At 45.2% G+C, this 27,035-nt stretch overlaps 1 protein-coding gene across 1 annotated transcript in view; it reads right to left on the reverse strand.

Moving 5' to 3' along the window:
• Positions 1-2,209: 2,209 nt before the first annotated feature.
• Positions 2,210-27,035, reverse strand: part of LOC144767187 (hepatitis A virus cellular receptor 1 homolog) — a 241,000-nt gene continuing 216,174 nt past the window's right edge. The window contains exons 5-8 of the mRNA XM_078650749.1: positions 13,409-13,542; positions 12,170-13,024; positions 10,826-11,500; positions 2,210-3,851 (exon numbers count right to left, since the gene is read on the reverse strand). Of these exons, the coding sequence (XP_078506875.1) occupies positions 13,012-13,024; positions 13,409-13,542 (147 nt within the window). The 3' untranslated portion in view covers positions 2,210-3,851; positions 10,826-11,500; positions 12,170-13,011. The remainder of the gene's footprint in view (positions 3,852-10,825; positions 11,501-12,169; positions 13,025-13,408; positions 13,543-27,035) is intronic.

The raw sequence follows: 27,035 nt of genomic DNA on the forward strand, positions 1-27,035 counted from the left end.
AGCGCACAATAGTGGCGTCCATAGAAATTCAAATTCACTAAACGATGCTGGGCTGTAGAATGTAGATTTATGTCAGGTATGCAACTAATGTTCGATAGAAAGGCAACACCGCCCTCTGCTGTTATTACACTGAAAGCACTCTCAAATAAAAAATCAAGACTGGCGTCCCAAAACATGGATGAATGAATGAATGAATGAATTTGGGATTTGTATTGCGCGACTTAACCCGGCATGGGCGGTGCAACAATACAAGAGAAGAGGGCGTTTAGGGGGCACAAGGACAAGGCTCGTCACATCACGAGGATGAGTATCGGATTAGGCTGTTACAGATACACAGAGTGTTTTGCATTTTCCGCCGGACTAATTCAGTTCTGCAGTTCGCGCAACATAACCGGTATTTGGCACAGTGATGATGCACGGTACGCATCTACGGGCTTTAATTATTACCCCTAGCTCCTTTTCATGCTTTAACCCCCTACAACCCAGCCATCATTGCACCTTTCCCATACATAAATTCTAGCCACGCTGCATGGCTGAAAGTTAAAAAAAAATGGCGATGTGCTGCTTTATAGTGCTATAAATAAACGCTATGACGCGCGCAGCACTGGCTGCTTAATACACTTTCCTTTTTTTACTTCCGCCATGCTGTGCAGCAACCATGCTGCAGTACAACATGGCTAAAAGACATTGGCAAAGCCAATAGCACTCACATCAGCAGCGAGATTAGCTTTGCCAATGCTTGGTTTCCTTCCTTGTGCACCGCCACAGCCTATGGTTGTCCAGCCTTGATCCCTCTGGCGTGAGGTGGGGCTCTAGGAGCCTTCACTCCCATACCATTGTCATTGCTGCTGGATCTAGGATTTTGGCCTCAGCTCTGGGCTTTTACTAGCAATAAAACAGCCCCAGGAAGCACCCTTCGAAGTTGCTTGTATCTGTGACTGTGTTCATGGTGTCAGTGACCTCCTGAGAGAATGCATTGATTTTTAGACAATTCCTCAAAATGTGCAAGCAACATGACAGTGCTAACACGTCAGATACCCCGTGGTTAATTTTGCCAAGCTTTCTCAGGGACAGATATGCCCTGTACAAAAGGCTGAATTGTATATATTTAAACCTGGCACAGCGAGTCACTATATGACAGTGTTAAAGGCCACCTCAATTCCTCACTGAAACAACCCTCTTCCAATCTCCGTTCCCTATTTCTCCTGAAGGGGAGTTAGCAGTGTAACTGTAAGTTCCAATGATGCAAACATACCCAACTATTTTTCTACCTGCTCCCAGTATTTGTATTAGTTTGTGTTTCAGCAGTTCATTGTCCCTTATCTCCCAGGCATCACACACCACCCTACATAGCTACACACCTTACTAATGGGCTGGTTTTCCCAGTTCCTCCCGCCTCATAGTGATGTTGGAGGCCCCATCCCCTCCTAACAGGGAGCTTACGACTACGCAATCCTTCTCCTAGGGGCATGAAGTGCAAAATCCATATAGAGGGTGACGGATTAAGGACGCTCTCCATGTCTGTGTCTGTTAGGTCCCGGAAGGGACTGGACCTTACACTCTACCTCCCTCTCTTCTGTCTGAAGAGAGGGAGGCGCTCAGGTAAGCCCATCAGTTTTCACAACTGCTAATGATCTAATGCAAGCAGAGGGGCCCTCAGTCCACCACACTTCTGTCAGAACTAACCTCTTGGGGCCGTTGTCTCCACTAACCATAGAGTTAGTAGCTTCGGCCATAGTCCTACTTCCAATCTCATCAAAGAAAATGATCCTCCGGGATCTAGCCCATAGTAATTCCTCACAATTCACCTCTATGCAATGCATGCAGAAGTTTCCAGAGTGGGGACCCATTTGTGTCACTTCAGTGTATAGCTTGCATGAATCCCCATTAGGGTCAGCTTAACTCCTCCTTAAACTAAGCAGGGTGGAGGTAGTCACTCTGATGCACTGCCACTTCAGAAGCGTTGAAACAGTTGTTCCTGAGTGTAATGTCACTCAACTGCCATAAGGTGGGAATTGCCACTTCTTAGTAGAATCCCACAGCCAGTTAACAGGATAGACACCCTCATTCAGCTAACAGAAGGGAGGCAAACCAGGTAGCATGGAGCCAGCACCACCCACTCAAAGAACTCTACCACATCAAGAATCTATAAACCCTCGTTGCGCAAACAACTTAGAACAACAACCAGATTTTCACACACCCATAATCCGTCTCCGCATCTATTTATTTATTTTATTTAGACAGTTTTGAATAGCGAGAACGTGACCCTTGGGTATCAGAGCACTTCACAGATACAAATACAATAGGTAGGTTAGGGATACATCTTGCATAGAATAACTATTCAGAGAATGAGGTAGGTAGGTATAAAGTTATGTAGTAAACCGTATCATATTGATAAAAGGTAGGTTAGGTATTCCATTATAAAGCATTATAGTATAAAAATGTACAATGGCAAGGTATATTAAGCTACTACTTGACATCGGCATGTGCATATTCCAATATAATTTCAGCCAGTGTCTGTCTTCAAGGTTATCATACATGCCTACTGTACTGTAAAATGTAGTACAATAACAATAGATCCAAATTGTCTTTATCGGTGCATTTTTCATTCAGATTCTGGGTAAGCATAGCGCCTCTAGGTTATCCCAGTACAATTAGTGACTTTCTATTTACTTCCATTTGTAGTTCTGCTTTGGCAAAAATATGTCGCGGTGGCGGTGAGGTCCCTTCTTGCCTAAGTGAGGAACTTACTCATTAGGAAAATCTTAGCTTCCCTCTTGAATGTTGCCGTGTTAGTAATTTTCCTAACATTTGGAGGGAGAGAGTTCCAGATTCTAGGGGCTGCTCCTGAGAAAGCTCTGTCGTATGTTTTCTTTTTCCGGAAGATTAAAGTTAACTCTTCCACAGAAGACCACAACTCAACACACACAAAAACTTACTAGGAAGAAAATGAGACCCAAAGCACAAAGAAGACACACAGTTACCAGATTCCCAGATCCTCACCTTTCAGTTCCAGCTTACAGACCTTCAAGACCCTGACACAGTCCCACCTCTGTACTTCCTTTTCAGCTAACATCACTGGACCACCCTCTCCTGCAGCCACATGGGTTCTCCCTTATTCTCAGCTTACCACCCAGACCACAGCCACTATTCCCTTTCTCTGAACTCAGCACCCTTTCCTACTCCCTTCCCTTGTTACTAGGGCCACCTCCACCTTAACCTCAACTCAAGGAAACAGAAGCAAAACAGCTAAAATACCTGGTTTCAATGCAAGCATCTTAGATCCCATTTCAGAAACAGCACCAGACTTCACCTTTATCAAGGAAACTTGGTTAAGTGATGACACCACACCAGCATGTCCTAAGGCCATTCTTCTTGAAGATGTATAATCGAAAAGAAACCTTATGGGGCAAGATAGAAAAGGGTCTAGCAATCATCTTTAAGAAATCTTTGAAACGCTCACCCAATGAAGATGGTGACACTACCCATTGTGTATCTGTGCTGGTGAGATGCCAACCCATAGCAACCATTGCTGGCGCCTTCCTCCTAATTTAAAAATCACCTCCAGGCAATGGGAAACGTAAAGATTCCTTACTGGAACCAATGACTAAATTATACTAAACCATCCTGGTCTGTACATTCTCAAGAACTTTCACACTGGGTTCCAAAAAAGGATCTAATAAATACCAAATATCTCACACATCAACCTCGTAGACCCACAACCTTTTACAAATTATATCTGAACCAATTCAACCGGCTGGACACACACTTCATGTCTTATTCACCTTGTGTGGTAACCCACAACTCCCTCATTACCTGGAGCACCCATCACATTGTTGCCTTCAAGTCAACTGATTGACTGTTTCTCCTGAGGCGGAAAGCCGGGAGCACGAGCTGTGTTTATTTTAAAATTTGAGTGTCACATATCTTTGTATTTTAATACTCACCCCTGCTCCCTTCCAGCACTTATTTGGAACTTAACTCGCCCAGACTACGCCGCGCAGCAGATCTAGCGCTGCCGCGGAAGTTGAACCGGGACACTCTTGGCGCCATCTCCGGCGCTTGCCGTGGCCACGCCCCTTTTTGAGGCCACGCCCCCTCTGAGCCCTTTAAAAGGCGTTGATTGCAAACGCCGGGCTGATTGACTGTTTCTCCTGAGGCGGAAAGCCGGGAGCACGAGCTGTGTTTATTTTAAAATTTGAGTGTCACATATCTTTGTATTTTAATACTCACCCCTGCTCCCTTCCAGCACTTATTTGGAACTTAACTCGCCCAGACTACGCCGCGCAGCGGATCTAGCGCTGCCGCGAAAGTTGAACCGGGACACTCTTGGCGCCATCTCCGGCGCTTGCCGTGGCCAAGTCCCTTTTTGAGGCCACGCCCCCTCTGAGCCCTTTAAAAGGCGTTGATTGCAAACGCCGGGCTGATTGACTGTTTCTCCTGAGGCGGAAAGCCGGGAGCACGAGCTGTGTTTATTTTAAAATTTGAGTGTCACATATCTTTGTATTTTAATACTCACCCCTGCTCCCTTCCAGCACTTGTTTGGAACTTAACCCGCCCAGACTACGCCGCGCAGCGGATCTAGCGCTGCCGCGGAAGTTGAACCGGGACACTCTTGGCGCCATCTCCGGCGCTTGCCGTGGCCACGCCCCTTTTCGAGGCCACGCCCCCTCTGAGCTACCTTTAAAAGGCGTTGATTGCAAACGCCGGGCTGATTGACTGTTTCTCCTGAGGCGGAAAGCCGGGAGCACGAGCTGTGTTTATTTTAAAATTTGAGTGTCACATATCTTTGTATTTTAATACTCACCCCTGCTCCCTTCCAGCACTTATTTGGAACTTAACTCGCCCAGACTACGCCGCGCAGCGGATCTAGCGCTGCCGCGGAAGTTGAACCGGGACACTCTTGGCGCCATCTCCGGCGCTTGCTGTGGCCACACCCCTTTTCGAGGCCACGCCCCCTCTGAGCCCTTTAAAAGGCGTTGATTGCAAACGCCGGGCTGATTGACTGTTTCTCCTGTCTCCTGAGGCGGAAAGCCGGGCGCAGGAGCTGTGTTTATTTTAAAATTTGAGTGTCACATATCTTTGTATTTTAATACTCACCCCTGCTCCCTTCCAGCACTTATTTGGAACTTAACTCGCCCAGACTACGCCGCGCAGTGGATCTAGCGCTGCCGCGGAAGTTGAACCGGGACACTCTTGGCGCCATCTCCGGTGCTTGCCGTGGCCACACCCCTTTTCGAGGCCACACCCCCTCTGAGCCCTTTAAAAGGCGTTGATTGCAAACGCCGGGCTGATTGACTGTTTCTCCTGAGGCGGAAAGCCGGGAGCACGAGCTGTGTTTATTTTAAAATTTGAGTGTCACATATCTTTGTATTTTAATATTCACCCCTGCTCCCTTCCAGCACTTATTTGGAACTTAACTCGCCCAGACTACGCCGCGCAGCGGATCTAGCGCTGCCGCGGAAGTTGAACCGGGACACTCTTGGTGCCATCTCCGGCGCTTGCTGTGGCCACGCCCCTTTTCAAGGCCAGGCCCCCTCTGAGCCCTGTAAAAGGCGTTGATTGCAAACGCCGGGCTGATTGACTGTTTCTCCTGAGGCGGAAAGCCGGGAGCACGAGCTGTGTTTATTTTAAAATTTGAGTGTCACATATCTTTGTATTTTAATACTCACCCCTGCTCCCTTCCAGCACTTATTTGGAACTTAACTCGCCCAGACTACGCCGCACAGCGGATCTAGCGCTGCCGCGGAAGTTGAACCGGGAAACTCTTGGCGCCATCTCCGGCGCTTGCCATGGCCACGCCCCTTTTCGAGGCCACGCCCCCTCTGAGCCCTTTAAAAGGCGTTGATTGCAAACGTCGGGCTGATTGACTGTTTCTCCTGAGGCGGAAAGCCGGGAGCACGAGCTGTGTTTATTTTAAAATTTGAGTGTCACATATCTTTGTATTTTAATACTCACCCCTGCTCCCTTCCAGCACTTATTTGGAACTTAACTCGCCCAGACTACGCCGCGCAGCGGATCTAGCGCTGCCGCGGAAGTTGAACCGGGACACTCTTGGCGCCATCTCCGGCGCTTGCCGTGGCCACGCCCCTTTTCAAGGCCACGCCCCCTCTGAGCCCTTTAAAAGGCGTTGATTGCAAACGCCGGGCTGATTGACTGTTTCTCCTCAGGCGGAAAGCCGGGCGCACGAGCTGTGTTTATTTTAAAATTTGAGTGTCACATATCTTTGTATTTTAATACTCACCCCTGCTCCCTTCCAGCACTTATTTGGAAATTAACTCGCCCAGACTACGCCGCGCAGCGGATCTAGCGCTGCCGCGGAAGTTGAACCGGGACACTCTTGGCGCCATCTCCGGCGCTTGCCGTGGCCATGCCCCTTTTCGAGGCCACGCCCCCTCTGAGCCCTTTAAAAGGCGTTGATTGCAAACACCGGGCTGATTGACTGTTTCTCCTGAGGCGGAAAGCCGGGAGCACGAGCTCTGTTTATTTTAAAATTTGAGTGTCACATATCTTTGTATTTTAATACTCACCCCTGCTCCCTTCCAGCACTTATTTGGAACTTAACTCGCCCAGACTACGCAGCACAGCGGATCTAGCGCTGCCGCGAAAGTTGAACCGGGACACTCTTGGCGCCATCTCCGGCGCTTGCCGTGGCCACGCCCCTTTTCGAGGCCACGCCCCCTCTGAGCCCTTTAAAAGGCGTTGATTGCAAACGCCGGGCTGATTGACTGTTTCTCCTGAGGCGGAAAGCCGGGAGCACGAGCTGTGTTTATTTTAACATTTGAGTGTCACATATCTTTGTATTTTAATACTCACCCCTGCTCCCTTCCAGCACTTATTTGGAACTTAACTCGCCCAGACTACGCCGCGCAGCGGATCTAGCGCTGCCGCGGAAGTTGAACCGGGACACTCTTGGCGCCATCTCCGGCGCTTGCCGTGGCCACGCCCCTTTTCAAGGCCACGCCCCCTCTGAGCCCTTTAAAAGGCGTTGATTGCAAACGCCGGGCTGATTGACTGTTTCTCCTCAGGCGGAAAGCCGGGCGCACGAGCTGTGTTTATTTTAAAATTTGAGTGTCACATATCTTTGTATTTTAATACTCACCCCTGCTCCCTTCCAGCACTTATTTGGAAATTAACTCGCCCAGACTACGCCGCGCAGCGGATCTAGCGCTGCCGCGGAAGTTGAACCGGGACACTCTTGGCGCCATCTCCGGCGCTTGCCGTGGCCATGCCCCTTTTCGAGGCCACGCCCCCTCTGAGCCCTTTAAAAGGCGTTGATTGCAAACACCGGGCTGATTGACTGTTTCTCCTGAGGCGGAAAGCCGGGAGCACGAGCTCTGTTTATTTTAAAATTTGAGTGTCACATATCTTTGTATTTTAATACTCACCCCTGCTCCCTTCCAGCACTTATTTGGAACTTAACTCGCCCAGACTACGCAGCACAGCGGATCTAGCGCTGCCGCGAAAGTTGAACCGGGACACTCTTGGCGCCATCTCCGGCGCTTGCCGTGGCCACGCCCCTTTTCGAGGCCACGCCCCCTTTCCCCCCTGCCCCTCCCCATAAATCATGTGTCGCTTCCGGACGTGCAGCGGACGAGCGCAGCGGGAGCGCCGTTTGTGCGCCGAAGGCGCGCCTAAGGCAAGCCCGTCTGCGCCCGTCTGCGCCAAGGTAGCGCCTGGTGCCAGCTATGCTGCATGTCTCATTCCAACAGACCCCAGCACGCTACCCTCTGGCCCTCCTTACTCTAAAGAGGAGCTCTTACAACTGGGTAAGGTATATGCTGATAAAGGAACCTTTACATTGCTACACGCAGCTTTTCCGCGAGCAGATTTTCTGGGCAACAATCTGTTAAAATGTGGGCTTTTGAATGTAAGGTCTCTGCCCAAACACAGCATCGAGATCCAATTACTTATCGAAACTCACGAACTAGACGTCCTTTTTATGACGGAAACATGGACTCGTCCTGACTGCCTGGTGGATCCGGGTTTTACTTGTCCTCCTGGGTTTAAATTCCTACACACCCCTAGGGCTAATGGTAGGGGAGGGGGGTTTGGTGCGATATTTACTGCATCCTGCAATATTAAGACTCTTGCTCTAGATCCGACCGAAGGTACGGAACTCTTAGGACTATCGATTCAGACTCACGCCGGGAACATTGTTACCGGGATAGTCTGCTACCGTCCACCTGGTGCGTTCAGCCTTCAGCATCAACAAGCGCTTTTGGCCACCTTAACCAATATTGCACTCCCGCATCACAAACTGTTTATTCTGGGTGATTTTAATCTTTGGCAGAACGGCGTACTTGATTCTGGTCTCCGCAACCTACTTCACTCCTGCGAAAGTCTTGGACTTTTCCAGTTGGTTACCGGAGCAACCCACAGGGGCGGACACCTTTTAGACCTATTGTTCGCAGGGCCCCAGTTGGTAGCAATGGGAGAAACTCTACCCATGGATTGGACAGACCATTCACTCATTAAGTTCTTTATAGACCTAAAAGGTGACCATTCCAAAGCTCCTGGGCTGATCAACAAAATTAAGTGCAGAGATTGGAAAGTTCTTACTCATCTGCATTCGTCAGGGGAAGTGTTTCAATTAGATCAATTCTTTGACGAGGAAAAACAGGTAGATGATAATTACTCCTCTCTCTGCTCAAAGATTACTTCTATCCTTGACGTTCATGCCCCTCTAAAAACTCGCAGCTGTAAGGGCACCAATTCCGCGCCTTGGTTCAATGATAGCTTAAAAGATCTGAAGCAGAGCTGTAAACATGCAGAGAGAATGTGGAGACAAACTATATTGAAACTGCTAAGGAACTTTGGAAAAATAAAGTTCGGGAATATAAGAACTTGATTAAAAAATCTAAAGCCGAGTATTACTCCTCCATGATCTGCAACTCCCCCAACAGCTCTAGAAACATCTTTAATATATTGAATAGTGTCACCAACCCGGAATGTGCTAAAAACACCATTGTTCCGTCCCAAGAGCTTTGTGAGAATCTTGCTGTCTTTTTCAAAGAAAAAATTGAACTCATCATCAAAGACTTAGAAGTCTCACCTGATTCTTTCCCTCCCCCGATCTCCAACCAAGACCCTCAGCGAACCAGCCAGGAGTGCCATTCTTGGCCTCAAATGATCTTCTTCTTGAGTTCCCATCTCTCACGTATGAGGCCTTCTGTAAACTAGCCAGAAAGATCTCCTCTGGGTCTCCCTTAGACCCTGTTCCACATAAAATATGGAAGGAATTTGAGTTGGAACTTCTTCCTTCCCTTCACTTAATCTGCAACCAATCACTTGCAACTGGAACTGTTCCTGTTCGGTGGACGCGGGCATTAGTATCCCCTCTGCTAAAAAAGCCCTCTCTTGACCCGGACTGCTCCAAGAACTACCGTCCTATCTCTCTGCTGCCCTTCCCAGCCAAAATTGTCGAAAGCTGGGTTAGTAACATCCTCTCCAACCATCTGGAACGTTATCAACTTCTGGACGTTGACCAATTTGGTTTCCGGCCCACCCATGGAACCGAGACCGCCTTAATCACCGCTATGGACGAGCTTCAGAGGCGTGCAGACAGAAGGCAGGCAGCATTTCTGATTCTGCTTGATATGTCTGCCGCCTTCGACACTGTGAACCACGACATTTTGTTGAAGCGGTTGTTTGAGGCGGGAATAAGAGGTTCGGCGGTACAGTGGTTCCATTCATTTCTGCAGGATAGGCAGCAGGCGGTGTCTATTCCCCCTTTTCAGTCGGCGTTTACTTTAGTCTCGCATGGGGTCACCCAGGGCTCTGCAATTAGTCCTATTCTTTTTAATTTGTACCTAAGACATTGATCATGCTAATTAAAAGCTATAATATTAAAATTGTCAATTACGCCGACGACACGCAGTTGATCCTCTCTCTGTAGGGAGAAAACTCCACCTCAGTTGAGATTTTTCACATCAGTTTGCGTGACACCTCTCGCCGGCTAAAGGACAACTCCCTCCAGTTCAACGCAGGGAAAACGGAGGTACTTTTTAGCACTGGCACCAAGATTCCTCGGCCTTTCCCAGATAACTTCTGGCCCCCTGAATCTGGGACCACAGTTCGTCCAGTAGCTACAATTTGCAACCTTGGGGTTATGCTGAATCAGAGACTTAGTATGGAGACGCACATTCAAAAGACTACTGCTTCTTGCTTTGCCATTCTCCGTTCCCTAAGGAAGGTACTGCCTCTCCTCCCCATTCATGCACGTGCCCAAGTGGTAAGATGTACCATCCTTAGTCAATTAGACTATTGCAATACCCTTTTGCTGGAATCCCCCGGGTTCTTGCTTGACAGACTCCAAAGAGTCCAATCAGCAGCTGCCAAATTGGCCTTGGGGCTTCCTAGAAGAGCAAATGGAGCGTCCTCACTGAGCAAACTCCACTGGCTGCCGGTGAGGCAGAGGGTACAATTCAAAGCCCTATGTATAGCGTTTAGGGCGCGTCATGCAATGGGCCCTGCCTCCCTCCAATCTAAATTTACTTGGTACACTCCAGCCAGGCAGCTTCGCTCTTCTGAAGCCAAGCTGGCAGTGGTTCCCAGATTCAAAAAGATCAGATCCGGAGGCAGATCCTTCGACGTTGCAGCTGCCAAGCTTTGGAATACGCTTCCAGCTGAAATTAGGCACATTTCTGAATTTCTGCCTTTCAGGAAAAGGATTAAAACCTGGCTCTTCCCTAAGACAACTGTCTGATAATCTCCCATCCCTGATGCTCTCACTTCCCTGCCCCATCGGATTCAGTCAGCGCCAGGATGCCTGCTATGGTGACAGTGCGCTTAATAAATGCCTAAAATAAATAAATAAATAAACTTCCTGGCTCATGGAGAAAACCCAGAGACTTCCCATTGATGCGACCGTATGTAAAGACCATGGAAGAAAATTGATTTCCCAGCACAGGATTCACATCTAACCAAAGACATTACTTCTCCACACAAATAATGGATTCATCCAGCCCAGGAAAGGAAACACACAAAGTACTGGCAGTGCTAGCTTAGAAAGTATTCAAGAACATTTGAAATTTAGAAAAAAACTTGATATAAGAATGTCCCAGTCCATGGATGGAGATACATAGCTTGGAGCCATTATCAAATGCCAGTCTGTTAGATGCTTGTGGCACGCTGAGAAGACAAATACAGGCATGGGGATGGAGATGATACAAGCTACATATTTTTACCTGCACATAATTATGCATCCATGTGGTGCATCCTGTTTTTGTGCTTAGTTGCATAAGCATAGTGCACATATGCAGATTCATGCAAATACCAAGCAGGATTTTATTTTTGCTCAGCAAAGCAATTGGTATGAAAATATGTTATCTTTATGCATTTTTTTGCGCATTATGTCAGCCACCACAATCTCATTTGAATATTAACACACGTATGTGGCAAACACTGCTTGGAACTTTGCCACGGCAAGATGATAACAAATAACTATGTTTACAGTTGTCAATTTATATTTAATTGTATTTCCAGGGTCCAGAAAAGACTTAGGGCTCGATGATGGAAGCCTAATTCCGGTCAGTAACGGCCGAAATTACCGAATTTCGTCCGTTACCGACCGGAATTAGGCTTTTCATATGTAGGTGGCTACATTTCAGATTCGGTAATTTTATCGAATCGGTATTTAAGAATTCGGTAAATTACCGATTCTAAAAAATACCTAATCAGTAAATTACCGAAGCTGAAAGGTAGGGAGCACTCAAATGAGTGCTTTTCCCATTTTAGGATTCGTTATTTACCACCAACTAGAAGTTGGTGGTAAATAATGAAAACCTTTGAAAAAGCCTTTTTTTTGCTTTTCCAACAGTGCCATGTTGACTTAGGGCATGTATGTCTGCAACATGTGCACCCATACACAATTGAGGGGTGCAACAGGGTGTCAAAGTGACACCCTGCCACCCTTCAATGTTTCCCCCTTTTACCGAATCGGTATTTACCGATTCGGTAATTGACATTCATTCCTATGGGCCTCCAGGCCCATAGGAATGAATGGCAATTACTGAATCGGTAAATACCGATTCGGTAATTACCGAAATTTACCGATTCGGTCATTTTTTATGAAAAATTACCTACATCCCATTTGCCTGTTCTTAAATACCGAATCGGTATGATTCGCTATTTAAGAATCGGTAATCTGGGATTACCTACATCTGGCCCTTTATCTTTTTCTTTTAACGTTATCTATAGTGATATATAGCCATTGGATTAATAAAGGTTAAAAGTGCTGTTTTGTAAACATCATCAATTCCATTATTAACTTGGAAAACAATTTTAGTGGGAGTCACAAAGACTTTTGCTAGTCCTCCACTTGGTAATAAAACACCCACAATTTACCAGCATTAATATTTTTACTAAGAAAATGACGCCCACTAAACTGAGAGATATTACCATACTTTCAGACAGTCTTCTGTCGGTATATTTTGGTTTTCGCGCCGATCTTTGCATCTTTCTTCAGAAATGTGAAAAACGTTTTCATGAATATCCACACATTATTATGTTGCTGATTTGAGCTGCCTCTACATTCTTCCATTTTAAAAAAACATCAAATTCAGCGACTTTCATCTGTAGTTAATAAACAAATACCAACGCTTAACGGTATTATAGAAATGTCCATCAAAACCAGCCCTTCCCTCCTTGGAGGTGTGGTTCCATCTTTTGACTGCACTGAAATGCAAGAGTTTATTAGAAGAGGAACTAGAAAATTCATTTTAAAGTAAATTATCCATTCGAATTTTTGGGCACAATTCAATGCCTTAATTCTGCTAGTGAGGGTATTCAGAAAGATAAGGGAAAGTTTAAACGTTTTGCCCTGTCAGATAGGGTATGGTTTTCTGCTTCCCCACACCATAAAGTGAGTGACAGAGTGGACAAGGAATGTCTTGGTAAGAGGACTCTGAGGTAGAACTCAGAGCACAGCATCTCCCGGACAGTAAGCATCGCACAGACACGCTTGAAGCAGAGCATCGCTGGACTTGTTTCACACGATCATATGCTTGGTCACACCTCTGTCCTACAACAGAAACAAAAATACAATTTAAGAATTAGAGTATTTTTTCAAGAGATAAAGTATTTCACCCAAATCACCCCTTCTGCCTCTGGACCCTCTAGCCCCTCCTGCTGGGCTGAAATCAGGAAGTGAAACAAGGTACAAGAGGCAAAGGATTCTTATGACAACTTGCAGAGTTTGAGATCGTTGTGAACATTTGAAACGTTTTTCCTCTGCAAACCTTAGAAAGCTTTTTTCAAAATTAGTTAATTTTGCAACAAACAAGTTCCCTTGTCCACCAGTCAGGTTATCAGGAACCGAAAGTCTTGCTGCTGCCAAGGTGGTGCTGCCCTCCCTAGCTGCTGGATGGAATCAGAACCTTGCAGGGACTATTGTGTGAGTACTTACAGCTTAAAATATAGCAGCACCAGGAGCACGGAACATAGAAAGAGGCCCCCGATGATGATTTGTGTCCAAAACACCGGGAACCCATGGAGGTGGACCTGTGGGCCTGGGCTGCTCGGGACAGGCACTTCCCCATCCTGTGAGGAGCAAAAAACAGAAAGAGGAAGATGTAAGGTTCAGACAAGCAAGGTAAGATACAGCTATGCGCACGGAGGTACTTGAGAAAATGAAGCAAATGTCTGAGATGAGGGCAAAAATCTATAAAGCTTGACTAAACAACGCTAGTCAGATGGGAACCTTCCTGGAAGAATATAAAGAGATGTGTGTGGACTGCAGAGATTTCCTTGGATCAGCCAGAGGTACAACCCCCTTCGTGTCTTTCCTAATTTTACTGCTCTAATATAAACTGCAGTGATTAGCTAGGCATTAACACTGGTGATACAGCGCAGATTTGCTCTGTCATTTGTAGGGGTGCTTTATAATCATGGGTAGTCGTCACCCGCATTTACCCGCATATAATCTTCATCGTGTTAACATTTGTGCCATTATATTGTGTATTGTAAGAAATGAGCAATGTAAAGTGATAGTTATATGTTTGTATAAAATGTAGAAATCAGCATTTCAATTACATAGGATTAGATGAAAATCTTAATGTGAAGAATTGTACATGTGACTAATGAACGTTATAATCATATGCTTGTGTAACGCATTGATTTAAATATGCTCAGTAACTATGATCATATATACTCCTGTTTTACAAATTTACTTGCTGTTTCTTATATTGGCCGAATTCTGTAGGCCTAATGTGTATTTCTCCCTGCTGCTCTCAAGTTAGGTTTACTAGTGGAATTTATGTGTATGCCCAACTTGTTCTTTCTCCCGTTTTCCGTTACAGGTGGAGAAATGCATCTTTGTTAGAATAATGTCTTTGTTTTAGGAGTTAGGCTTAGCGAGGAGAGGATACATTGAATGGCGATGCTAATAATGTGGCATGTGTTCTTTATCATCGGAGAGAGCCTGGGAGTCAAGGTCATCATGGGAGGGGGGGCATGGCTAGCAGGCGGAGGGAATAGCCGGATGCTAATGCGGCTCCGGAGTCCTCACTGTCTATCCTGTTCTTAATCCTGCCAACAACCTGCTAAATTCCCCCCTAGCAGAGGGGATCCCGACACTATGGTCCTGCGGCACTTATTGGGGCAGAGTTCCTGCCTAGGGTGGTTAAAAATCGACTGACGACTCCCAGCGTGGGTGGAGCTCATATCCAACATGGCAGTGCACCCTCGCTCCACTGAGTGACATTATGGAAGCGACAGGTGTCTCACCATGAATATAGCATAGCGGGACCAGCCAGCAACAGCAGAATACCCCAGACGTAGCAGACACCTGAGAACTGGGTTGGTCAGCTCTCCATGGATGCTCCGCTGCATGCCTGTGACCGGTGGGTGCAGGACGCTGGATGAGCTGGGAGCAGAATGGCCACAGCAGCAACTGAGGTCCCGGCTTCGTGGGCCTGGAGGGCCGCAGCTTCACACAGCAGCCATCGGAGCAGGGATTCAACGTGTCTCAGCAGTGAGTGCCGCACCGCAGCATATTCCCTTTAATGCCAGAGCCAGTGTGCTGCGCTGAAGACAAGCCTGCTGCGGGACTAATTGAGGCCCCGGCTTTCTTGGCCTAGTGGGCCCGAACTCCGCACTGTCTTCATTGATCTACACCGGGGGCTATTATCATCACACGTCGGCGGTGAGCACCGCAACGCGGTCCGGGCTTCCCCACGATCCCATGAAGGGCCACATGTGGATGTGAGGGGCAGTGGTTCGCCTCTGCAAGCGGAAAGGTCCGAAAAGTGTGCTGTGCAGGGATGTCCACCTTGTGACTTCAATGGACCCCTGCTGGGTCACAGCGGTTGTCAGAGACAGCGAGTCATTTTGCAGGAGGTGGCGGTGACAGGCTTGAACAACAGACCTGGCACCCTGGGACTTGGTGTACGTGGCACAGGGTGAAAGACATAGCAGGCCCGATTGTGTTGGGGGGCGCTTTGGAGGTCGAGAGGCATACCCAGCACAGCCCTAGTGTGTTCCTGCCAAGTATCTAGTAGTACCCCTGTTTTAGGAGGAGAAGGAGGTTAGGGAGCGCAGTGGGCTACTAAAGACACGCTCTACAGAATTTCGCTGTGACTGCAACAACTCTGTTTCGCGCTCTTTCACTGGTCCTCCCCCAGACTAGAGAAGGGTCAGTAGACCAGGAAACCTGACAGGCCGGCACAGGATGATTTTATCCCCTGGGTAGGCGGCGGCAAGTACTGGGACTGATCCTAGGAATCTCAGTCATAAACCGAACACTACAGCATTGGGAATGGCAAGCGGGAAAGGAGCTAAAACACCTACGCAAAGCAAACTAGTCAAATTTGCCTCGTCGAAGGCAAGGAAAGATGAGGACGCAGCATCTCAAGGGGCCTTGGATGGCCAACAACATCCGCCACAGCAACAGGACTTGACTCTCCGAGACATTATGGTAGCCATTAGGGGAGTGCGGACCTCTCTCGAGACTCGTATTGACACTGTGAATGTGGAGGTCTCCCTTAAGAGCTGATCTAAGGAAAATGACTACAGGGTGAAGGACATAGAGGAAGTCACAACAGTTTTGAACACAGACACTGCCCTGCTAAAACAGCAAGCATGCCAGTTACAAGACAGACAAACTAAAATGAAGGGGCTGCTTGATGAATATGAATGTAGGGCATGTAGGAATAATATACGAATCCTGGGAGTTCCGGAGCAGGCAGAAGGTCCTGCAGTAGACTTATTTGTTGAGGAGCTAATCCTGAAACAGCTACAACCAAAAAGGCTATCAAACTATTTCTCCATTGAACGCGCTTATCGTGTCCTCAGCAATAGGCCTAGACTTGGAACCCGTCCGAGGCCGATTATAGCGTGAGTTTTCAATTTCAGGGACCACAACATTATACTTCAGACTGCACGTGCAAACCTGCCGCTTACATTTGAGGACAGTTTGGTCACCTTTTTTTAAGACTTCACCACAAAAGTCCAAGCTCAACAGTGCAGTTTCATGGCGGTCAAGCGAGCAGTGAGAGATAAAGAAATAAAGTACGCCATGCTCTCCCGGCGAAACTTCGTATTGAATCAGAGGGCAGGACGTGGTTCTTTTCCTCCCCTGAGGAGGCTTGGGAGTGGATGGAGGGCAGGCGCTGGGTGGAGAAACCGAACACAGACCGAAATGGAGGACCCTACGCTAGCAAGCCTGACAACAATGTCAGGCAATGAAGCGAGACTGTCCGGAAAGAGACAGACTCAATATCACGCAGCTGAAAAGAAGGCGCCGGGAGTGCTGGTATAGATACATTTAGCCACATAAAGGGACTCTGAGGTAGGACAGTGGCAAAAGTAGAAATCGGTGGGGTATTATCAACCGCACCATAGTAGACATTTGTGACTTGGTTCTAATAAGCCTGGGTAGACATACTGTTATATGACACCTCGGGACCAATGGCACAGGACAGGGACGGGATCTCGCCCTAGTATCTAGTATACCGTAAAACCATCCTTAAACTACGGCGGAGGGGGCAAAGCTGTAAACCAAGTACCTCTTGAATAGAAGGGGGAGTGACAGGCACTCTGCCTTGTTGGGGAGTGGGTAGTTTGAAATCCACTGGCAGGGGGCAGGGAGGGGGATATGGGTGGGGAGTAGTGTAGTAGGGGTTGTTTCATTTGTTCATTCTCAATTCACAAATTGTCAAGTATTAGACTCAGTTAGCCCTGTTCTGAATTCAAAGGCAGGATATGCAAACATGTTGTTCTTAAAGCAGTATATGCCCAAACGCTATTTCAGGTCTATACATTTGGCTATGGTGTTGGGGGAAGTAGAGGGGCTCCTCTCTATACACTTACAGGTCCTCTCATATTCTTTCCACATAATCTATAATTGGGAGTACGGAAGAAACATCATTATCCATTCTGACGTGGAAAGTGAATGGGCTGGGAGACCAAATAAAGAGAGGAGAGTGTAAAGATCCAATTTCCAGTCAATTTGATGAATATCAAATAGCTTTATTTGAGAATCAAGGCAGATACCTCCAGCACAGCTTCACAGCTCAAAGATCAACTCCTATAATCAAAAGCTAACATTTTATCCTAGCAACATAGCTAACATTCTAATGATGACATGCAGATGCACTCAACTCTACACATCTCCCTACTTAACATACACTAAATAAATTATAAAACATTTTTCTTCATATAAATCATATTTAAGAAATATAATACATTTCCATTTTTTATATTCAAAAGACATCAATCATTAGAAACATGAACCGGAGCCCGGCATTTGCATATGTTTCCAGTACTCCAAGCTGATCCATCGGATAGGATAACAACATTTCTTTTTATAGACTTCACTAGAATTGGTGCAGAAACTTTGCTGTCTCCCTTTGTAGTTACACCACCACGTTTTATGGACACCCAATCACCAATCTCAAATTTAATATCTTTCACACTCTTCCTATCATTATAATATCTAGTAAATTCAGCTTGCATTTTAACTACTTTATCTTCCACAGCAGTTCTGTCCACCCACGCACAATCTTTCACTTTCAACCAACCAGGAACCTCTTTGACACCAGGTTCACGTCCCTTTAAAGAGATAAATGGAGAAACCCCTGTTATTGAATGCGGCGTAATCCTGTAAAACCACACCAATTATTTTTATTCTTCACGCCAAGACAATCCATTAGACAGGGACAACTGAAAATTATCCATAATCAATCGGTTAATTCGTTCCACTACACCATTAGCTTGTGGCCTAAATAGAGCAATCCTCTCATGAATGATCCCAAATTTAGAAAGAAATTTCTGCATTTCTTTCTACACCAATTACACACTATTATCTGACACTAGTGTCTTGGGTATCCCTTCATTCATAAACACCCTTTCCATAAAATCAACAACTCTTTGAGTATTTATAAATTCTGCGCTTTCCACCACAAACCATTTAGAATGGTAGTCAACAATGACCATCAAAAACTTGCTACGAGTACCAACAATGACAATTGGCCCATGAAAATCAATTGCCACTCTTTCCCATGGACGTTTGGGAAAAGTTGTAGACACCAATGAGGGCTGCCTTACAACTTTAGGTTTATGCGCTTGAGCACAAGCGTAACACTCTCCTACTGCATCCTCAATCTCTCTATCCATTCCAGGCCACCAATACGATTGTCGGACCCTTCTCTTAGTCATATTCCTGCCTAATTATCCCTCATGAGCAATATTTATAATTTTCCCTCTCAGACTTGCTGGTGGTACAAATTGATATCTCTTCAATAGTTTTCCTTCACTTACACTCAGTTCAGCCTCAACATGGTAGAAACTTCTGAATCTTACATCTTCAATAAGGTTTTGATGCCACCCATGAGAAACACAAGTAATCACTTGCTGTAAAAGTTCATCATTTGACATTGCATTTGTCCATTCCTCCTTGCTTAAAGCATGTTCAACTCCTTTAACATCATGTACTACATCAATCATGTCGTCCATATTATTTTCCACACCCTCAACTGGAATTCTAGATAAATAGTCTGCTACTACATTCCTGAGACCCTTAACATATTCAACAACAAAATTGAAATCAAGTACAGACAAGTTCCACCTTGAAATCCTAGGGGTAAATTTCCTTCTAATCCTCTGCCTCATTTGAAAAGATGAACTAACGGTTTATGATCAGTTCGCACATGAAAAGGAAGAACCCATACAAAGTACTTAAAGTGCCTAATCCCCCAACAACACGCTAAGGCCTCCCTCTCTATCACAGAATATGATAGTTCCGCATCTCGTGATCTTCTGGAAGCAAATCCAATTATCTTTTCCTCACCATTACTCAACTGAGTCAAAACAGCTCCAACCCCTACTGCACTTGCATCAGTAGTAACAAAAGCCTTATCCTTAACATTAAAATGCCCAAGAGTGGGAGCACTAATGATGCTTCTTTTAATGTTATTAAATGCCTTGTCAAAACTCTCATTCCAAGTAAAAATAACTCCTTTCTTCATCTGCAGTCTCAGTGGTTCAACAATTTCTGTAAAACCCTTGACAAATTTTGAGCAATACTCAGCAAGCCCTTAAAAACGACTTAAGCTTATCCTTATTTTTTGGAATGGGAGAGTCTCTAACTGCAGCAATGATACATTTCTTAGGCTTAATACCATCTTTGCAAATTTCGTGTCCAAGATACGTCACACTATCTTTTCTTAACTGACATTTTTCTTTTTTTACGGTCAGTCCATTATCATCCATTCTATACAATACCTCATTCAGAACAATATCATGGTGTACACTGTCTTTTCCTACATTAAAACATCATCCTGAAAACACAAAACATCATTCAGGTCTCCAAAAATCCTCTCCATCACTCTCTGAAATACCGCAGAAGCGGATGCTAAGCCAAAAGGCATCCTACAATACCGATATGCCCCTAACGTCGTCACAAAAGATGTAAGATGCATTGATCCACTTTCCAAATCTATCTGATGATACGCCGAAGACATATCGATCACACTGAAAACAGTACCACCACCCATAGCTGTTAGCATTTCAAAAATATTTGCAAAAGTTGTCTATCTACTCAAATATCTCTGTTTAAATCGCGTAAGTCCACACACAAACGAATTTTGTTTCCATCCTTTGGCACTACGACAATCGGGGCCAACCACTCGGAGGCCTCGATTGGTTCAATAATTCCTTGAGCAAGGTGTTTTTTAAAGTTCACATCGCAATGGTTCTCTCATTAAATGGGGTACATTTCTAACTTTGTGTACAACTGGAATAGCATTTCTCTTTAAAATAATTTTGTGCGAGAAGCTTTTCAATTTCCCAAGGTCATCAGAGAACACTCTTGAGTACTTTTCAAATAAATCATTTTGATAGATAGAATTAATATTGTGCACAACAACAGACATAATAGGTTCTTCAGCAAGGGTTGGGGATAATATTTATCCTTTTGATGACGCCAGCCCAACAAATTCGAACCTTGTTTGGTTAAATACACCCTTCCATATACTTTCTTTCCTTTAAAGAATGTTAACATCCATTTGAGGCTAATTATATCAATAGTTTTTCCTCCATACCCGACAGCTCTGATGTCAGGCTTATTCCATGAATTAACATCAGATTTATTTTCCACACTTCATTATACCTTTCCATGGATAACAAAGTGTAAAGACTCCCTGAATCAACTAGTATATTAACATCATATGAGTCTAATTTTATGATGCAGTGAGGCTTGGTCAACAATTCTGTGCTTTCTCTAACCACATCACAATCCAAAACTGAATTTTCAGAATGTGATTCTAAATCATGACTGTACACTTGAACATATTTAGTAGAGTCACCATCAACACATAACATAAGCTCCTGCATATTATCAGTAACATCACCCACTTCATGTACTTGATCTGATTGCGCCTGCCCCGACTGGATCTTGGTCCTACCCGCTTTGGCAAGATGTCCCCTCTTTCCACAAATTCTACACAAGGCATTCCTTGCAGCACATTTGGGACTAGAAGCAATGTGACCAGGTGCCCCACAACGGTAACACTTAACAGTCCTTATGTCAAATTTTGGAATATTATTATTACCTAGAGATCTATCAATTTTGACAGGATTTTTAATAGGATATTTCTCTATTTGCTTAACTAATTTAGTTTCATCAACATAGGCTTGAGTTTCACATTTCTTATTATTCTGATCTCTACTTAATGAATCACTACAAACGTCCATTTCCTTAATCCATATCTGAATATGTTCTAGACTTTTAGCGATTTGAATGTCCTCTTCTAGAGACGGATCTTTAATGAGAAGTTTTTCTTGTATTCTTTTACTGTTAGTACATCTTACTATTTGGTCTTGAATAAGAGAATCTGCTAGGTTTTCAAATTGGCATAGACCCCTTAATGCAGCAACATAGGTACCAATATCCTCATCAACTTTCTGTTTGCAACTAAAAAATGTATGCCTCTCAAGGACCACATTCACTTTAGTAGTAAAGCGTAACTCTAACATTTTCATTGGCATTTCATATAGATTAACGGGTTGATCATCTCCCATTCCTAGAGAGATCTCAGGTAGATCTTCATATAATCGACACCCTTCAACTCCAAGATGATGGAGTAATATAGCTTGTTTTCTTATGGGTCCATATTTATCTGGCCCAGTAGCCAAAATGTAAGTCAAAAATAGTTTTTTCCAAGGGATCGCCGTATCACCTGGAGTAGGAAGGAAATTTGGAGGAACAGACATGGATTGATCACCCATAATGATAAAAAAAAAAGGATTAGAATATATATTATAATGTACCTGGAAGGAAAGTGTCGGTTAAGAAAACAACAAATCAAAACAATAAGTTAATATAAAAAGATAAAACAATAGTTTAACCTCATCACCGCAGCGCGAATTCCGCCGCAGTGCTGAACATTCCGATCGCGGGCGTGGTCATGATAGCTCCCGGCCGTCATCAGCACACGCCCACCGTGACTCATGACGGCCGGGAGCCGTCATGAGCATCGAAGAGGTTAAAATAACAAACCAGATTATTTGATGTCTTCTATTTGTAATTCCTTTCCAGTCCTTCTATTTATAATTCCAAAGACTTCTAATCTGTAGTCTTTTCCAGTTCAATACTTCCAAACTGTAGAAAACTATTCTCTTCTTTTCTTCAAATTCAAATATTTCTCAAAATAGATGCAGTTTTCTAAAGTCGCGATCGTATTTTGATAAAAACGATCGTAAAGTAATGTTTTTCTAATGAAAATCCACCCAATCTCTTAAAATGGCCGCCAAAAGAAACACTTGGTCCTCTTTTCAAGGGAAATAGGGCTTGCTTCGAAGAAAATTCAATATGGCCGTAAAAAAAGAAATACTCGGTCCTCTTTTCAAGGGAGGTAGAGCTTGCTTCGAAGAAAATCCAAATATGGCCGCCGAAAGAAACACTCGGTCCTCTTTTCAAGGGAGGTAGGGCTTGCCTTGAAGAAAATCCAATATGGCCACAATCACCATACACCAGTTAGGAAGCAGTTCAAAGAATGCAGTCTTTAACACTCTTGATCTTTCTCAGGCAAGCATGTAAATCCTTAGAGTTTCAGTATTAAAACATCCAGGTTCTATATTAAAACATCCAGGTTCTATATTTAAAAACATCTTCAGAAGTTTTTGTAAATATTAAGGAAAATAAATGTTTCCTTTCCTTATTGAAGAATCCAGATTTTCCAATTTCGAATTAAATCTTGGAAAGTGTAGTAAATATTCTTTCATCCAACAAATTTTACTCACAGTATATCCAAAGGTGGTAGGACATGATTTCAGCAGTTGTAGGTTCCAACTAAATCTCAACAGGTAGATAAATCTCCAATAAGTCCATAAATCCAGGTATGAAGGTATCAATGTCTCTGCCCCCTGCACAGAGAAGACCACCTTGTCGCCAATGTAAAGATCCAATTTCCAGTCAATTTGATGAAGATCAAATAGCTTTATTTGAGAATCAAGGCAGACACCTCCAGCACAGCTTCACAGCTCAAAGATCAACTTCTATAATCAAAAGCTAACATTCTATCCTAGCAACATAGCTAACATTCTAATGATGACATGCAGATGCACTCAACTTTACAGAGAGGTGCTGCAATATCTTAAGAGACAGGCTCCAGATTTGGTTTTGGTACAGGAAACAGACGTAGTGGGCAATAACTGCACGGCCCCAATTGATGGAGGTGTAAACTCCTGGTCCATGCAGGTTTACCTCAGGTTCAAAGGGCACCGGAATCCTTTTTCGAAGAAGTCTTGCACTCACCCCCGTCCGCACATGGGCAGATCCCCAGGGGCGGTTTGCAGTTTTGGAAGCCAGCTGGGAGGGAAAGCCGCTTAATGTGGTCTCAGTGTATCTTCCCCATGCACTGGGCAAGGAGGTGCTTAGAGACCTGGGGAAAATTCTGATAGATCTCCCCGTAGGTACCCTAATTCTGGGAGGGGATTTCAATATGACCATGGAGGACCAAAGAGATAGACATCCACGGCAACCCCTAACATGCCCTAATACTCAGATGGAGAAATTCACAATGGCCGTGGGGTTGACATATGTGTGGCGAGCATTACAACCAGAGATGACATACTATACCTACTACTCCAATACACACAGGAGCATGTCCCGCATAGACTATTTCCTTACACATCTAGAAGATTTGGACGTTTTAGTCATCTACTTGGTCTGCCCAGAGGCATTTCAGATTGTTCCCCAATGCGGATCCAGCTTACCTATCATAGCAAAAGGCAGAAGAATATCATTGTCCTCAATCCCTGGTTACTTAAAGTTCCGGATATAAAGGAGACCCTGCTTATGCAAACAGACCATTATTTTAAAGACAATGTTGGATCAGTGAACTCAGCACAGATAGTGTGGGAGGCATATAAGTCAGTGTTGAAAGGGCAAACCTTAGCGTTAAAAGTGGGGTATGTCAGAAAACAAAATCAACAGCTGTCACAATTAGAGAGTGAACTTCAGCAACTGGAGGCGCAGTATGCCTCCTCACCTAGTGAGGTCACCACACACCAATTAACTATCAAGCAGTTGTAATATAAAACTCCAGTGAGGGAGAGCACTCGGGCTCGACTATTGCAAACACAACATAAGGTGTATGAGGTGGGGGACAGAGTTGGGAAAATGCTTGCTTGGCTGGAGAAGAGGGAACAAGGGGAGCGTTGGGTACCCGGACTGTCCATTGAGGGGAGGAGCAGAATTCAGATCCGCAGGACATTGCGGAGGCATTCGCTGACCATCTGGAGGATGTCTATACCTCCTCAACCACATCTATGGCTGAGGACTCTCTGCAATTGTTAGCAGACTTGCGCCTCTCGACTTTATCGGAGGAAGATAGAAATGTACTGGAAACAGACCTCACAGACGAAGAGATCTGTAAAGCAATATTTAGTTTCCACTCAGGGAAGGCGATGGGACCCAATGGTGTCCCTATTGAATTCCTTAAGTCCATGGCCCTACGGGTAGCGCCACACCTCAAAAACATTTATAATGAAAGCTTTGAGAAAGGAATCCTGCCGTAAGACCAATGTCTGGCTTCTATTGTAGTCATCCGAAAGCCAGGAAAACCAGCTGATAGTTGTGGTTCTTATCGACCGATTTCTTTAATTAATGTTGAGGCTAAAGTTTTGGCAAAGCTCCTGGCTTCTCGCTTGGTGGCAATGCTCTCCTCCTTGGTCCATGCCGATCAATCAGGCTTTATACTGGGGAGGAATACAGCACTGAATATCCGCCGCATTCATAATGTCATGGGGCATCAACAATATATAGATGAAGATGCAGTGGTGCTATCCCTTGATGACTCCATAGAATAGCCTTAACTTTTCGAGGTGCTGAGACACCTGGGGTTCAGCCCGCAATTCCTGGGGGGGGTAGGCTACTCTACACCGAGCTAAGGGGTCAAGTAAAGGTCACTAACCGCATGTCCCATATATTTCCATTAGGCAGAGGCACTAGACAAGGCTGCCCCCTATCCCCCTGCTTTTCTCCTTGATGCTGGAACCACTGGCATCCTGGGTGCGAGGAGATGTTGTACTCTGAGGGTTGAAATAGGAGACAGAAAATAAAGATAGGATATCACTTTACGCGGACAACAGTCTGATATATTTTGTTATGTTAGTTTATTTCTTCTATAGCGCACGGCTACTCCGTGGAGCATCCCGGCGCTTTGGCGAAGAATATTAGCAGATAAAAACAACCATACAACAGCAAAAAAGCAGAAGCAAAAGAAAAGAAAACTATTTCGTAAAGAGCCATGTTTTCAGGTCTTTCCTAAAAGCAAGAAGGCAGGGGGCCTGTCTCAGAGACAAGGGTAAATCGTTCCAAGCCTTTGGTGCTAGGTAACGAAAGGACCGACCTCCCATTCTTGCACGCCGAATAGCAGGAACTGTCATCATGGACAAACCAGATGACCTCAGGGTCCTGCTAGGTAAATACCGGGAAAGACGTTTCCCAATATATTTGGGGCCGGTGCCGTGTAGAGCTTTAAAGGCCACGGTCAGGCTTTTGAAAAGAATTCTCTTAGAGATAGGTAGCCAGTGTAAGGTGTTCAATAAAACAGTGGCACCAGCTCTCCTCGGGAGTCCATAGATGGCTCAGGCTGCCGAGTTCTGGACTACTTGCAAACGGGTCAAAAGATATTTCGGTAAACCCAAAAAAAGAACGTTTGCGTAGTCCAGCCGAGAACCGATCAAGGCCTGGACAACTGTTTTCCTATGATTGGGTGATAGTAAGGGAAGAAATTTCCTCAACATCCGCAGAATGCCAAAGCACTTTCCTGAAAGGCACGAGATGTGAGGCCCAAAAGATAGTTCACAGTCCACTATCACTCCCAAATTTTTGGCCTTAAAAGACACATTATCAGGGGGAAACATATCTTGTGGCCACCAAGATTTCCAATTGGGTTCAGGAGCGCATCCAAAAAAGAGGAGCTCTGACTTATCGGAGTTACATTTTAAGCCATGACATCTGAACCACTCAAATACCGCACCAAGACAATCCCTGATCTGTATGCCATTAAATGACCCGCCCCTGTCACATATGAACAGGAGCTGGGTGTCATCAGCGTATGACACGATCTGGGCGCCAAACGATTCCGCGACTACCGCCAGAGGGGCCATAAAGATGTTAAAAAGCATAGGGCTAAGGATGGAGCCCTGAGGGACTCCCACCTCTAGCGGAGCCATATCAGCGGAAAAAGGAGGCGCCCAGATCGTTTGCCGGCTGTCGGCCAGAAAGGATTTAAGCCAGTTCCACACCGTTCCGCGAAGGCCACATTCCCAGAGTCTTACAAGGAGGCCTTCGTGAGGAACGGTGTCGAACGCCGCCGACAAGTCAAGCATGACTAACATGGCCTTTCCCCCAGAATCGAGCACTTCCCTGATGGCATCAGTGACCTCGAGTAAAGCCGTCTCCGTGCTAAAATTAGCACGGAAACCGGATTGCGAGGCGTGCAACAGGTCGTTTTCCTCGATGAAACTGGAAATTATCCTGTGCACGTATCTCTCGGCCACTTTCGCCAGAGCAGGGAGAAGGGAGATTGGCCTGTAGTTGGCATGGATGAGGGGGTCCAAGGTAGGTTTCTTGAGCAGAGGTAGGATTATGGCGCGCTTCCATGCTTGAGGCACCTCACCTGTAGACAGGGAAGAATTCAAAAGAGGGTTTACCAAGGTGTTTAAGGCAGATGCCACTTTCCCCAGATATTTGGCCGGACATGGGTCTAAAGGAGAGCCAGATTTCAAACCTGACAAAAGATCCAAAGATGTGCTGAGATCCATGTGAGGGAATTCAGAGAGGAAAGGGCCTTGACCCTCCACAAAAGATGATGGAGTTAAATGGCTCAAATCCGGTCGTAAACAAGCGAGGGAGAGAGAAGCTTGGATAGTTGGAATCTTACTAACAAAAAAGGTGGCTAGTTGTTGTATCCAAGAGTCAGTGTGAGTAAGAGTAGGAGTACAAACGGCAGGAGAGGTAAAGTCCTGAACCACTTTATAAATTTCTTTGCAGACATTTTCAGCCTCATCAATACGGCGTTCAAAAT

Source organism: Lissotriton helveticus, chromosome 7 (genome assembly GCF_964261635.1).
Source record: "Lissotriton helveticus chromosome 7, aLisHel1.1, whole genome shotgun sequence".
NCBI classification, from domain to species: domain Eukaryota; kingdom Metazoa; phylum Chordata; class Amphibia; order Caudata; family Salamandridae; genus Lissotriton; species Lissotriton helveticus.